This window comes from Xiphophorus hellerii, chromosome 13 (assembly GCF_003331165.1).
Source record: "Xiphophorus hellerii strain 12219 chromosome 13, Xiphophorus_hellerii-4.1, whole genome shotgun sequence".
Taxonomy (NCBI): Eukaryota; Metazoa; Chordata; class Actinopteri; order Cyprinodontiformes; family Poeciliidae; genus Xiphophorus; species Xiphophorus hellerii.
The window spans coordinates 11,845,107-11,860,022 of record NC_045684.1 but is presented as its reverse complement, the minus strand read 5'-3'; the positions used below and the strand labels follow the sequence as shown (position 1 = coordinate 11,860,022).

General features: G+C 36.6%; 3 protein-coding genes and 1 non-coding gene across 7 annotated transcripts in view; all 4 read right to left on the bottom strand.

Moving 5' to 3' along the window:
• Nucleotides 1–1,237: 1,237 nt before the first annotated feature.
• rps27.1 (ribosomal protein S27, isoform 1) lies at nucleotides 1,238–3,503 on the bottom strand. Its single transcript, XM_032580774.1, has 4 exons — nucleotides 3,407–3,503; nucleotides 2,700–2,808; nucleotides 2,492–2,602; nucleotides 1,238–1,497 (listed from the first exon to the last, which is right to left on the bottom strand). Exons 1-4 carry the CDS (start codon nucleotides 3,410–3,412, stop codon nucleotides 1,469–1,471), a joined length of 255 nt encoding a protein of 84 aa, XP_032436665.1. The 5' UTR covers nucleotides 3,413–3,503; the 3' UTR covers nucleotides 1,238–1,468.
• Nucleotides 1,659–1,788, bottom strand: LOC116731995 (small nucleolar RNA SNORA35). The gene has a single exon (XR_004341684.1). It is a non-coding gene; the product is annotated as a small nucleolar RNA SNORA35 (small nucleolar RNA).
• Nucleotides 3,504–4,337: 834 nt separating the features above from the next.
• On the bottom strand, nucleotides 4,338–11,037 carry lrrc71 (leucine rich repeat containing 71). 2 transcript variants are annotated; one of them, XM_032580771.1, is made up of 17 exons: nucleotides 10,854–11,037; nucleotides 10,580–10,630; nucleotides 10,385–10,513; nucleotides 9,968–10,075; nucleotides 8,735–8,810; nucleotides 8,577–8,648; nucleotides 8,356–8,424; nucleotides 8,109–8,268; nucleotides 7,941–8,024; nucleotides 7,729–7,800; nucleotides 6,583–6,684; nucleotides 6,440–6,491; nucleotides 6,285–6,358; nucleotides 6,171–6,197; nucleotides 5,978–6,092; nucleotides 5,643–5,737; nucleotides 4,338–4,503 (listed from the first exon to the last, which is right to left on the bottom strand). In XM_032580771.1, the coding sequence occupies exons 1-17, from the start codon at nucleotides 10,918–10,920 to the stop codon at nucleotides 4,384–4,386; spliced, it is 1,473 nt and encodes a 490-aa protein (XP_032436662.1). In that variant the 5' UTR covers nucleotides 10,921–11,037; the 3' UTR covers nucleotides 4,338–4,383. The 2 variants fall into 2 exon arrangements, with proteins under 2 accessions (XP_032436662.1, XP_032436664.1); XM_032580773.1 differs by lacking the exon at nucleotides 8,577–8,648.
• An 890-nt stretch (nucleotides 11,038–11,927) lies between these two features.
• ash1l (ash1 (absent, small, or homeotic)-like (Drosophila)) overlaps nucleotides 11,928–14,916 on the bottom strand; it is a 37,595-nt gene continuing 34,606 nt past the window's right edge. For all 3 annotated transcript variants that reach the window (XM_032580029.1, XM_032580027.1, XM_032580028.1), the window contains one exon: nucleotides 11,928–14,207. In XM_032580029.1, coding sequence (XP_032435920.1) covers nucleotides 14,116–14,207 — 92 coding nt within the window. In that variant the 3' untranslated portion in view covers nucleotides 11,928–14,115. The remainder of the gene's footprint in view (nucleotides 14,208–14,916) is intronic.

The following is a 14,916-nucleotide window of genomic DNA, read 5'->3' as shown; positions in this document are numbered from 1 at the left end:
ATTTGGAAGATAATTGCTAAAAAAAAATACTATTCAAAGTCATGTAAACCAGCTTATTAATAGAATGTTTAGTGGAAGGAAAAATCTGGTATAACCACAACATTGACAGGATAGTGAAGCCAAACATTCAAGAATTTTGAGGAAGATTCATAGTGCAGACTGAGGCTGGAGCTGGTAATTAAAGAGCCACTACAGGTATGTACAGGCTGCAACTGTTGCTTTAACTTTAATAATCCACTTTTGAACTAGAAATGTAAAGAATTAAAGTATATTTCGCACTTAATTTGTAAAGCAAGGTCCCTTACCCTGGAAAGGCACAATATTAATCTTGTTTAAGGTTCAGTGTGAAGTTTTGGATCAGGATTTAATTATGAAGTCACATCATCTGCTGATGTTGACCCACTAATTTATAATAAAATCAGCGCTTCATGAATTCCTTCTACTGATGAGATTTATCTTCTCAGATTTTACTTTTTATAGGTATATGTTTGAGTAAAATGAACATTGTTATTTTATTGTAGAAACTACTGACATGTCTCCGAAATTCCAAGCAAATATTCAGTATTTATTTGCAGAAACTGAGAAATGATCAAAAAAGATGCAGTTCTTTCAGACCTCAAATAATACAAAGAAAACAAGTTCATGTTCATTTAGAAACAATACTAATGTTTTAACTAAAGAAGAGTTCAGGATTTAATATTTGGTGGAATAACCAGAAAGTTTTCAGTGTGGTTCACTGCAGTGGTCTAATTTTTTTTAGAGCTGTATGTTGTATGTGGAAATTTTACCATTCAGCCTAAATTTCTGCATTTAAATAATTTCTAATGTCAAATTTTCAGTAAAGCTGAACTCATGACACTGTGTAGTCAATACTAGTGTCACGTTATGGAGTTAGTAGTGATGCTAACTTAGACCCAGTTTAGAAAATAACACTTTATTTCAAGGTGTGTTCATAAGACTGACATGACAGAATCATAACCATGAAGTTTTTATGAATGTTTATGCTTATTGTCATTCAGTAGGTCAACACTTTTAAGGCAACTTTATGTTAAAAGTGTCATTAATTACCAAATGACAGTAATTGTCAAACATTCATGTTCATTACAGCATCATGTCAGCCTTATGTACATCCCTCCAAGTGTTACAGAAATTAACTTTACCAAATACAGAGCTTTATTTTACAGGATGTGAATCAATAAACTAAGTAGAAATGCAGTAAGAACCACACAGGGATTCCTTGATTTAGCCAAAACAACATTTTATTAAGAGAGACGGGGTTGGAGGGTGGAGTTACAGCAACAACCAATTGGTCAACATGAGCAGTGGAAACGCGTCCCCTGTCTTCTTCTTCTTCCTCTTGTTTCAAGTCGGGACCACAGGTTCCGCCGTCGCAATCGTCCCGGAGGCAGGAGACGCTAATATCAACCGGTCCATCCCATCCTCTCCCCTCCAGCTTCAGGGAGAACAGTTAGTGCTGCTTCCTCCTGAATGAGCACCCTGCCGGAGGAAACGACACGTTAGCCCATCGCTGACAAAAGAGGAGCCTCACCGAGCAGAAATACTGCCGACTGGGCATGGCTATTGTGTGGCGTAGAGCTGCTGAACAGGATCTGTCCTGGTTTTACTGGAATATTTTTAAGTCTACAAAGGTACATTTGGTTTGTCCTCAGCCTTCGAAAGGGGGAAGCCATGGTTGGAGCTCAACCCTTCTGCAAACTGAGGTTAATCTGGCACTGGAATGAGATTGGAAAACCACGAAGGAGGAAGTCCAGTCACTTAGCAGTGCGGAAAAACTGTGACAAATAATCCTTGGCAAACTCTTCATAGTAATTGAAATTTCCACAAAAATGTAAAAATAATTTACTATAACAGACAATGTTCCTGAGAACTCAGTCTTTGTTATTTTAAAATATGCGGCCTTTGCAAACAGATGGAAAACCAGAGGACTACATGAGATTTTTAAGCTATGGTGAAGGGTGTCAAATATGGAAAAATATGTATATATGGTCATGATTTCCCAAGCTTAAACATCTGAGAAATGTTTTAATCAAAGTCCAAGCTTCACCAAAATGTGCAGAAAAGATTTAAGTTTACAAATAAACACCCTATATGAATGCTACTTTATGCCCTTTTAATGCACTGAACAGTTATTTACTGAGTATTTACACAGGACTGGCACCGTTTCTAACTTATGGACCTCTAGGTACTTAAATCAGCTGCTTCAGAATCTAAACCACTAAAGAGTTTCAAAACTTTACTAAATGTGGGTTCTTTAAAGCACAGCCTGTGATCTTTGGCATCGTTTCTAAATCTTAAAAAACCCCAGCAGCTTCAAAGCTTTGTTTGGTGGTATCTAGTTTAAGAACTCAACTGCAACATAAATATTTCAATGCCAGCTCAAATCCTGCCCCTTTTAATTAACATAAAAACAAGAAGTAGTTTGAAATTTGCATATCGCATTTTTAATTGGTGTTTGTGTGCAGATACTGACCCTCTGTGAGACGTGCTTTGCCTCCAGTTGGCTGACACAGGACTGTTGAACAGCCCACACACAGCACAACTGTCTGAGCATGGCTGAACACCGTCGTGATCTTGTAGCATCCTGCAGAAAAAAAAAAATACAAAACTCCCGAGTTTTACAAACCTGATCTTAATTGATTTACTTATATCTACAAAAAGATGTGCAAAGACGCACGTACCTGGACATTTGACATCCATAAAGTAGGAGTTGGGACTCTGGACGAGACGCTTCTTCTTGTGCCTCCTCTTCTCCTCCTCAGGGGATGGGTGCAACAAGTCTTTTGCGAGCTAAATTACAAAGGAGGAAATAAAATAGACGAGATCAGCGACATAACACGAGACAAAAACTTAAAAGCAGGGACTCAAAAATCAAAAATAGCTTTTGTAAAATTTACGTTATTAGTGACGCAGTGCATATTGACTGAATTATTTGGCCAAAATTGAGGCCGACATACGTCTGGCTCCGCTTTAGCATCGCTGCGTTGGCCCGCTCGGGCCCACATCTTGGCCTACCTACCCTACATTAGATAACACTCTGCGTATTTATTACAAATCAATGTTTACATAACTACAAACGGGCGTTTAGGTAACTCTAAACCTTATTATCGAGGTTAAACTACGACAGTTATCATCCGGTGTCTGTATTCAGCTTCTCCGATAAACTGGCTCCATGTTTGCGGTGTGCGCGCAGCCATCTTGTCTCACAACGCGCTCGAGATGGGTTTGAAAAATGATTAAAAACCAGCATCTTCGACCGGATTAAACCGACTCAAAGTGGCACGAATCGAAGCAGTAATTTCTTCTGAAACTGTTCAGCCCTGTTCTATGTCTCTAATAATCGATTTGAAGCATAAATGACGGATTTCATCCGCCTCCTGATACTCACTGGCATGTTGGCGAGTAAATAGCCGCTGCCGAAAAGGAGGAATCACCGGAAGCGAGAGGTTCATATTGGTGCTTCGCCCGAGTACAGCCCGGACGTGACGACATTGTAGCGACATGGAGGCCATATTGGTAAGGTCAAAAACATCTTTTAACAGCTGTTAAATTGTTGTTTACTGAAAATTTTGTAAGTAGAATGACGATTCAGAATAAGTTTTTAGTGGTTATTTAAACTTACCATTCGTTGGATCTAGATATGCAGGTTTTTTGTTGATTAAAACAAGGATAACATTAAGAGAAGAAAAATAATTTGTGTTGCGTTGTTTTATTCTTTCCTTTAGATCTCCAGTTACAAGTCCAATTCATGCAAAAACAATGAAAAATACATTGTTTTCCCTATTTATAAAATAACAGTTAAATTTTATTTACAATAGTACTTGAATGTTTACTCAAATATGAAGTTATTCAAATTGGATAGAGAATGTGTAAATACTTCCAAGTTTTGGCAAATTTTCTCAGTTAGATTTAGATCTGGACTTTGACTGAGCAGTCTGAATGAATGAGTAGACTTTTATCAGAGAATTCTAATGTAATTCATGCAGTATTCGTACTTGTATTTGAGTTGTGAAAAACCCTATTACTCAAGCTATTGTTTAGATAAATTTAAAATGTGATTGGGTGTGATTGTCATTTTTGTCTGATCGTTTTCTAATTGATTTCTGTACTGATGTTATCCCAGAGAATTTGTGTTTTTTCACCTGACTGCAAGGAAAATTTCACTACAGACCATGATAAAGTGACACTACTACTGATGTTCTATTCTACTGCTTTTGAATTGTTCTAAATAATTCAAAGTTACTGCTCAAAGGCCTTTCCCAGAATAAAATGTTTAATCTTTCTTCCTCATCTTTTGCATTGTAAAAATAAACTCGGAGAAAAGTAGTACTGTAACATTTATTTCTTTATCAGATTTGTTGAGCACTACGTTTCCTTCACCTCCTCTTCCGTTGGTCCAGAGATCTGTTCGACCAGAGGATCTGCCAGGGCCTTCATTTCTTTTATCTTTATGTAACACTCAGCGTCTGCAGGGAAGAGGTTTCTCTGTGCATGAGAGAAAGACATCAAAATCATAACAAATACGCATTCACATAGTCGTGAATGTTGGTTGCTAAAATAAAGATAAGTTGTCAGAATTAAGTAGGACGCTGCAGCTGAAAAATCTGAAACAACAAAAGCAATCCACTGCAATATTAATTCAGAGGAATATATAGCAATTAAAGTGGATGTGGCACCAAGAGCAGGAAGACTTTTAGACATAAATATGAATTACATTAAAGAAGTTAAGTGACAAAACATTACTGGTTAATACATTTAAAAAATGTAAATACATTTACATTTACATTAATTAATTAATTACCTTAATATTTTATATTAAGGTAATTAATTAATTAAATTGCTTGGCTTTGCAGTACATACTACCTGGTGGAGTTAAACATATATTTTAGTAAATAATGTCCTAAAATTATTCAGTAATTTTACTGAGAAACACTCAAAAAAAGGACATAAAGAGTAAATGTTGAACCTCTGTCATTTTGTCTCCTCACCACTTTGTACCTCAATTTTACAACCACAGGATGCAAACTATTTTGGAAAAAGTTTATTTAACTATTGTGCTTTGATGAAATGTTCACATATCATAAAAAAAAAAATCAAATACGGTTTGATTTACTTGTATGCTATGTAATATTATTCCAATTGACTGGAAGAGCAAAGATAAATAAAAACTAATTTTGTGTACAACTGAAAAAACTGGGCAGAAAGAAACAATCACCCACATTGAAAATAACCAATTTAAAGAAAGTTTTTATTTTCTTTAACACTGTTTTGTAAAATAAACAAAGTGTAGCAGTTGTCAGAACTGTTACCTTGCAGCAAGAAGTGTCTGTGCATGTTCTCGCAGTGCATAGCAGTTTCTCCAGGTACTCCAGCTTCCTCCCACAGTCCAAATATAGCCATGTTAGGTTCAGTGTGTGTGTGTGTGTGTATGGTTGTATGTCCCCAAGTTGACCAGCTTAAGAGTGTGTTCTGCCTCTTCTCCAAAGACTGCTGCAGATGGGTAGCAGTCTTTGGAGAAATGTTTAGAAATGTTAAATTTCCCATTAAGCTGTGTTTAGTTGCTCTATTGAGATTTATGCACAGGCAAACACAGAGTCAGCCCCTCAAATAGATGTAAAACAAACCTGCAGAACGAGACGCTGCAAGTTTCCTCCCACATCCTCCTGTCTTTCCAGAGATGCCAGGAACAGAGGCAGAGTCTTCTCTGTAATTTTGTTCCCTACATAAACAAATATACATTTGTAAGGCATCACAAATCCTTAGAAAAATAGAAGCTCAAAACTTCCTTTTTATATATAAAAATCTAATTTTGCAAATACCGAATTATGAAATACATATTAAACACAGAGTAGGAGCTTTAAAAACTCTATATTAACAAACATTCAGATAATCAGAGTAAAACTGCCCTCTCTGTAAATATTAATAAATATGTTGGGATGTGAACATTTTTGTACCTGACCTGCTAGATTGAGCGAGGTGAGCGTTGTGTTTCCAGGCATGTAGAGCACGCCGTCCCTGCGATGCACAGACAGCACCAGCAGGGGGTTTCCTGTCTCCGGAGCTTCTCCCTGATTCTGAAGACAAAGACGGCAAATTCCACTCAGGTCCATTAGCTAAAGTGTTGCTATACAGAGATATTGCAACTGCCAAACCTCAATCAGGTTACAACTTGATTTATCCTGAAGGAAAAAGAAACAACGGTGTAGGAGAACAATAACTTGTAAATTGTCAAAATATGTTTAGATGCGGTGAAGTGTTTCAAGCACCTCTTGAGGAGACGACATCTTTTCTTTGCCTCCAGATTTCACATTTCTGCTTAGAGGTCTCTTTCCATCTGAGCCTGGGGAAGATTTGAAAAGACAGCTATGAGAAACCAAACAGTGCAGCTGAGGAACTGGTGAAACATATCAGTGATGATTACCCTTCTTGACTTTGGTATCGGCTGTTTTTTCATCTTTTTTTGCAGCTTTAATCTGATTTATATATTGGCAAAGTATTAGATGATTTTAAATTATGGTGGCTACGTGAACATTTGCTTTCAGTCTTATAATATTTATATATTACCCTTTTTTTGTTTGAGCTCTTGGACTCCCCTTTGCTTGAAGCGCTGTGTATGGCAGAAAGATGGCCGCCAGCTGTTTGCTCCAGATCCGCCCTGAGAGAAGACTGCAAGAAATTCAAAAAGCAGAGAATCAGCACATCAGAAGGCCTCAGGTTGGTTAGAGAACATTAGAGAGCAAACGGCATCATGTAAGTCCAAGGAGTCCAGCGGAAAGGTCAGAGGTGAAGATATGGAGAAGATTAAAGCAAGGCTAGGTGTTGAGATACAATAAATTGATTGCAGCTTTCACAACGCACTGCTTTGGTGTAATATTAGTTAAGCTGTTACATTTCAAGTGCAAGGAAGGGTCATATTCAGAAAACTACAATCTGCATTCAGATGAGGCTTGTTTGTCAGATTAAAAGTGCCTTTTTCAAAATAACTACATCTTAGCAGGTGTTATAAATACTTCCTATAAAGGCCATACTTCTGTATTAAACAGTTTTTTAATTGGTCTGATGTATTAATCTAATCCTAAATGCAGTATTTTAAAGAAATTAATCATAATTAACTGAAAACATCATTCTTTGTGGAATTAAGAGAGTGCTTTTCACTTATTGAGTTGAGCTAATGAAATACATGATTTTATAATAGTACTGACTGTCCAGTCAAAGTAAATCAGTAAAAATCTGTGACTGACATGAAAAATGATGTTTAAAGATGCTGCGTGTGCAGCCAGGCAAAAAGGAATGAGTAAATATTTCATTTTTAGATGTGCAAAACTGGTGAAAGCTTCAAAATATCTGCAGCTGTAATTGTAGAAAATGTGGCTCAACAAAGTACTGAGTAAAGGGGGTGACTAAAAATGCAGAACACACTTTTCAGATGTTTTTCTGTTGCTCTATCATAAAATGAAAATAAATTAAACTTTGCAGTTGTGATGAAACTTGAGTTATTCAGAGCGGAACAATGTGTGCACTTTAATCGTAAGAAGCCTGAATATTTTAGAAATACAAACGTTTACAACTTTTTGAACAGTACTTCTGATCATAATTAATTCAAATGTTTAAAAATCCTACATTTTTTCCATAAACAGAGAAATAAAAGATTTGATTAAGGTCTTACAAAATGTAGTCATGTGTGTTAATGTAGCTGTCAAAACTTCCAACCTGTATTTTGTGCAGCATCATCCTTCTTCTTTCCACAATCTCCTCATGTTGTAGAGTTAACTCCCCGAGTGTCTAAAAATGGAAATGCTTAGTGCTGGAGGGTTATTAAATCGTGTAATATCTAATCCAGTAAGCCGAATATGATTAAGAACATCTTAACTGCGAGTTAAATGCATTATCTGGCATTTAATGTCTTTAAGGTAAACAGATACCATAGCCAGATGGGCAGCTCCTGCGTCTCCGATGTTATTGTTAGCCAGCGATAGAATGACTAAAGTATTATTCAGCCTCAGGCCCTGGGAGGGAAAACAAGGTGGAAAACACATCAGCAGCTCTGATGGGAACATCCACAGAGAATGTGGATCAGCTCTAGATTATACCTGCGCAATATGTGTGGCACCTGCATCCCCAACATTGTTGAATGCCAGGTTGAGTGACAGGAGGTTCTTGTTAGCAGATTTACAGGTCGAGAGAGCCAAACCTATCAGACGAGCCCCCTCTTCTCCGATCCGATTATTCCGCAGTGACAAGTGGATGAGGCTTGACCAAAGAGACGTGACGTGAATTTGGACGTATTTATGCAAAAGCACGGGTTGTTAGTGGCTGGATCTTGTGTGTGTGACTCACTTGCTGTCTTCAGTGAGCAGAAGGTGGAAGCTATGCTGTAGAAGCGGATTACCCTCCAGTGTCACAGCTCTACCACAAGGCAGAGTTAACAAGATGGATCAGTAATCCTGCATATTTCAGAGCAAATTCACTTGCAAATCCACAACTATTTCTGACTTGTCTCCTGGGAGCTGCAAATTAAAACAATGTTGCACAGTTTCGGTGTCACCGAATGCTCTCACCTAAGGTTGGAGCCCAGAGACGTGTTTGTGAGGGAGATTACCATTGGATCTGACAGAGCGGCCTGCCAGAAGCTGCAGCACAGTGGACAACGTTACGCTACCAACCAACAAGCAGCCAGCAGGGGCTCGGCTCCCCTCTGTACCTGCTCATTACTCACTGAATACACTGTAGGGTGGTTATGGATGGGAGCATCTTCAGTACGGCTTTGAAGATCTTATAGTTCACCTTCCATCCTGCACATTCAGGATGAATTGGACAATAGTTACTGCAGTCTGCAGAACCCACACTGCAAAAACACAAAATCTCACCAAGTATTCGTCCAGTTTCTCATTACTCTAGAAATAAAGCAAAACTAACTCAAAAGTAATTTCTCTGCATGTTTTAAGTTAAGAATTCTTGAATATTGGTAAAACGTACTAGTTCTACTGGCAGATTATTTCCCCTATAACAAGAAGTTTTCTTCACATACGAATGGAAAATGGACAGTCTATACAAGTGACACACCTCTAAAAACTTGCAGCAGTCATTCCAACAAAAGGTGATTTTTCAACAAATTGACTGAGGTTCAAACTTTTTATTTGTAACAAAAAAAAATCTTCCACTTTTTTTTAAAATCACACAAGTTTTAGTTGGTATCTCAGTGTTCTACAATAAACACTGAGACTGACTTTGATAAAAGGTGAAACAGCTTAAAGAGTATGAAAAACATCTTCATCCTTTTCGTTTTAGCCAGTGGTTCTTTCTACTTACAAAATATGCCCTCAGTATATGTGGCTTTGTTGTCTTTGTTTTTTTTTACTTTTATAAACAAAAGAAATCACTTCAGTTATGCTACTGTGATGCTTTTAACAGTATTATACATTAGGAGGAGCCTAATGTATAATACTGCATACTACGTTATTAATTCAATAACATAATAAAAGTATGTCCAGTCATTTTAGCTTAAATACTTTTTGCTAATACTACAAATAAGTGAGTTGCAGACAACTTAGAACTCTGCACCAGGGATGCTTTATGATTACATTGAGGACTGGTGGCATAAAGTTATTTGTATGTCACTTATAGTTTACTGCAAGATAATGTGGTTATATGAGTGTAAGACATGATATATACCTTGAGAGGTCACTCATAGTTGTCTTGGTTTAAAATAGTCTATTATATACCATAAGAGTTGGTCACTTAGAGCCACAGTGAATGGAAATAGGGTTTATTGTCAAAGCTTCAGCAAATTACATAAACCTAAATTAAATTAGAAGTCTATTTAAGCATTTTTATCGCCATAATTAATCAGAATACTTAAACAAGAGAAGTAAACTCATGCAATTAGTAAGTGCATGAGTACTTAAAGTAGGTTTATGATCCTGAGGTCCCTTGAATGTTTAATTCTTACCAGAAATCTTAATCTTCCTGGTACAATTGGGGTCATCATTTTCCAGCTCAATGCATAAACATGGAGTACTCCTGAAAGGTAAGGCAGCCGGCTTTAAATCTTCATCTTCTGTAGGTGAAATTATGTTGATCATCAGAAAACAGCAGCTTAAAAATGACATTTCACTACACACGCACACATTCTGCACAATTAGTGTTGTTAGCGATATCTACATTTTGAATTTAGTTTTTATTGGGCTTACATGGTATAGATCAACGCCAAGTAGAGCTTGATAATAAAGGGGAAGGAAACTGATGGTTTTAAATAAAAGTTCCCAATAAAACACACGGGCAAAATGTGGAAACGTCTGAGGATTAATAATAACACTTTGGTGTTTTGTTTTCTGTCCAGAACAGAAGCAGCTCAGTACTTTCTTACCTTTAAATGTGACTTCAGACTCAATAGCGGGTGGGAGTTGACGTATGACAGGTGGGACTTCCTTCATATTTAGAAGAGAACAAAGCATAGGGAAGTCAACCTCCACATTTCCTGTGCAGTGATAATCATCTGTAGGATGGGGTAATTATTAGTCAGTGACTGAACAACCTTCAAAATAATAACGTCATGGCTTACCAAAGGTCTGCGCTGGTAATGGCTCAGGAGGTTGCTGCTCTTTTTTTGTATCTGTGGAACAAGTAGAAAGATTTTTGGTCCAGTTTGCAAAAAATGTAATATATTTACACGACTAAAGAGTTAGAGCTGTAAATTACTACCGCAACATGTGATGAAGATATATAGGTCATTTTCTTACAAAGCATACAGATTATTTAAACTAAGAGACAGTTTTAATAGCATAATGTTAGCTTGTCGAGTAATGACTAAATCACTCAGACATTATTTGGCCAACCTGTGACTTTCGGCGGTTCCTCGACCTCTTGGACTACTTTGTCCTTTGGCTGTTTTTTTCTGGACATTATTGACTTGTTGAACTGACCCGAACTCTCTGTGTAAAACCGTTAAATTTATCTAAAAACCGAGTAAAACCTGGGAGTCGCCTCGTTACCGGGGCAACCAGGCTCTCGGGTCCTATCGCGAGACTTACATTTGCTGAACTTGCCATTTTTACCTTTATGTTAATTTTTCTCTTAAATTACTTGCGATTTTTAACGAAATGACAATTAGCCTCATGTTGTTTAAGGTTATGTTATTTTAATAATATTGTAATAAATAACTCTATAATATTTAAATTTCACTAAACTACATAGAAATGTTACAGTAGTTAATTTTATATTTTTTGTTCTACAGTATATCACAAAATAAACGTAGCATTTTATAAAATGAATTTGCTTTTAACAATTTTAATGAACTATTTTACAAACATTTTAAATATAATTACTCATTTACACACTATAGTCATCACATGCATTTATTTATCACATGCTTTTTCAAGTTGATTTAAAATAAATATTTATTTAAAACCTTATTGATGTACTGAATTGTGACATTTCTGGTCTTAAACACTTAATCTGAGCTAGCATTTTGTACACCAGGACATGTTGAGAGAGGACAAGGAGCCAATAAATAAATATATTCTTTCCAGGGTTCCTATGCATTTATCTTGCAACAATCCCTTACTCAAGTATATCCAAGGTTCTCAGTCCTTTACCGACCTTTTTTAAATCGTAAATACAAAACGTCCTCCTTAATTCATGGCAGATATTTTACAGTTGTCGAGATTTAAATATTCCGCAGATCACTTTTTTCCCCACATCATAGCAATTCAGACGGTTTTTCCAGCCTGCAGAGTCTCATCCTTGTTTCACCTTTTTCTGGTTGAAAACCACAACATCAGACACCAAATGTATTCACAATAATGTAGTGCTTTTTATTAAAAAAAAAAAAACCAAACAAACAAAAAAAAACAAATATAAAACAAAAAAGTAAAAACCAACAGCATTTTTTTTCCATGACTTAAGAATCGTAATTACAAACTTTGAACGAGTGGAAGAAGTTTTTTCTCTTTTTTTTTTTTGTTGTTTTGACAAACTGTACACATCACAAAATGTCCGTCAGTCTGCCATTTACAATGCTTGCATCTTATTTTGTGATTGTCTAAAAATAACTAAACGGATCACACAAAACACACAAATACAAGTACAAGCATCATACAATGACCGCTATCACAAAACGGAACCGTTTTCCTATTTGAAAGAAAAACAAAAAATATATTTATATATATTTATATATATTTATAATAGCATGATATCGTTTCTGACAGCTTTTCTTTTTGTTTTCCTGTCAGTGTTTAAAAATATCTTAACATTTTTATGTTGGTTTGTTTTTTTAGTGTTCAACACTTTGCAGCAAAAAAACAAGGAGAAGATTCCTCCTTAAAAAAGTTATATTATTAACAAAATTCAGTGACGAAAGGTGTCGTTGCAGAGTCACTGTCGCATCCCTACGCCTTCTGACATTCTTGCTCATGCACTTTACAGGTGGACTTAATTTATAGGCAAAAAAAACCAAACAACTCAGCTTAAATTTCAGGTCATCAGGACTGTTATGGTGAGAATTTCTGGACATTACAAAAAAACATATTCCTCAGAGCTTAAGTGTCATTATAGTAATACATACTGAAGAAATTATAATAATAATATAATAATAACAATAATAATAATACATTTAGGGCTGAGTCCTGTACAGTACAATAATAAACGAAATCCATTTTCAAGATATTGCTTTTGGAGACACTTCTTAATGTAAAGAGTGTATATTTACACAACTTGGCACTGTACAGCTTCCTGTTCTCTTCCTCCTTCCTGTTCTCATCATTTCTTTCAGCTTGCCGCACCGGGACATTGCAGGGAAAAAGGAAATCACATCAAATACGTCGTCTTTTTTTTTTTTTTTAAACAAACATTCTCCATGGCAATCAGTCCAAAGACAAAAAAAAAAAAAAGTTGCAAGTCATTCCTTGCTCCAAATATACAGTATCCACTGCCCCGCCCATCTCACAGAATATAAGAAAATATGACCATCACGATACATTTCATGTTAAGTATTGTTTTCTTAAAACTGTTAATTGCCATCGAGCCCTTAATTTTTTTTTTTTTCACGTTTTCTTTTTGAAAAGGTATAATTTCACAAAATCTGGCAGACACACACTCTTGCACACAAGGCAGTGGGAGACGGTGGCGGCTGTGTAAGGCGTTAGTTAAAGCCGGCGCCCTCCCTCCTCCCGTCGCTGCCCGATTTAAGCTGGTGAATCGTTTTGCTTCTTAAAAAATAAAAGGAACAGGGGACGCGGCGAAGCTGACTGCCTCACGGCTGAGTTAAAAATAATAACAAGACACTTTGACATAAGCGCAAACTCAATTCTAAAGCCACGCCACAGGTCTCTTCTGCTTCTAAATGAGCTACTTTGAGGAAAAAAATTAAAACAGGAAAAGAAAAATCTATGTTTTTAAACTTGCTTTTGTCAGGTTGCAGACAATACTGTGAGAGTGCTAGTGTATTTTCATGGCGGATACATTACACAGGGCTTCACAATATCCAAGGTACCAAAAGTGCAGTTTTCCACCCTTGTTCTCTCTTTCTAAAGCGCAGCATCAGAGCACACCGCTCAACTTTACATGTTCTCCTATAAGCCAGTTTTCTCTCTCATCTTTTACATTTTCATCATTGCAGCGAGAACTCATGACGAAGAACAATAATTCAGGATTCGCGAGGAAATTTATGAAAAAAACGCTTCCTGTCCCTCTGTTCAGTACCAACCGTTTTGTTTTCCAATGCTGGCAAGCAATATCCATCAACCCATGATTTCTAATGTTCGATGCATTTAAGTGCATGGGTTGTTTTTCCTATGTTCAATAAAATAAACTAAAAAGTTTTGCATGATATACTTAAATAAGAAGACCGGGCCGGTTCTCCACTTTAAGGTGGAACTTCCTTCAAGTCAGAACTTCTGCACCTCATCCACCGTCTCAGAGCTGAGGTCACTGTCTTGGAAGAGGTCAACTCTGAAGATGCAACACCGCTGGATGCTTTGTGATCCATAAAGGTAAGATAGGCAACAATGCTCAATTTCCCTTCTTTGCCGTCTCTTCGCTACCTGGCTTCTTTTCACAGCAGCGAAAGGTGGCGTGCGTTTAACAGGCACGTCAAAATTGTTACTTTCTGACGACAAAATCTGCAAATCCGAGCGTCCTTCGCCGTAACCGCCGTCCTGCTCCTTCCTCGAGGAGATAGGTGACATCAATAGCTAGAGGGGAGGAGAAAGAAGAAAAGTTAGGAGGTTTTTAGAAAAAAATTTTTAAATTAAAGAAGTGCTCATATTCTGTTGTAATTGGGGAAGTAATTGACGTACCTATGATTTACATCCTCCTTTACTAACCAGACTTGGTTCAAATCTATTTTACAGTTAGTTATTGTCATAATTTAACCTTTAGGCCTTTTTACATAAGACTTCAACAATGCAGCTAAAAACCACAGTAAATTGGCTCAGTTTTTCATAAAACAACCTGGCAACAGATTACATCAACTTTTGAAACATAAACAAATAATCAAAGATATGGGCAATGTCCAAAGTGGCATGTTTGGCAAGTAACATCACTCTGACCCAGTGATGGCATAGTTACTTTGAAAAAGTAACTTTAATCGATTACTGATTACTCCTTGAAAAAGTAACTCAGTTAGATTACCGACTACTTGACTTGGAAAGTAACTAAGTTACATTAAAAGTAACTTTTTTAGTTAATTTCAGCAGCTGCTAACAACAACGCTGTGAAAACTACATTGATCTTTGCCAATACTTAATTGTAAGCTATTTTATAATAGTAACATCAACAATGTGTCACTTATAAGGTTGAAGTGAAGGGGAGAATTTTTAATGGTTTCAGTACAAAAGAAAAAACGTTAGTAATTTGTGCATGTTTTTGTGTGGTCCACTATTGTCTGGAAAACTCTAAGAA

Bases quoted from the DNA above. Each gene is read 5' to 3' on its own strand.
- lrrc71 (XM_032580771.1), bottom strand. From the start codon at position 10,920: ATGTCCAGAAAAAAACAGCCAAAGGACAAAGTAGTCCAAGAGGTCGAG. The intron at 6,198-6,284 runs GTGCTTGAAACA...TTTTTCCTTCAG, and splicing joins AGATGTCGTCTCCTCAAGAG to GATAAATCAAGTTGTAACCT. The intron at 5,738-5,977 runs GTCAGGTACAAA...TTGTTTATGTAG, and splicing joins CACCTCGCTCAATCTAGCAG to GGAACAAAATTACAGAGAAG.
- rps27.1 (XM_032580774.1), bottom strand. The intron at 2,603-2,699 runs GTACGTGCGTCT...TTTTTTCTGCAG, and splicing joins TATGGATGTCAAATGTCCAG to GATGCTACAAGATCACGACG. The intron at 1,498-2,491 runs GTCAGTATCTGC...TTCCTCCGGCAG, and splicing joins CAAAGCACGTCTCACAGAGG to GGTGCTCATTCAGGAGGAAG.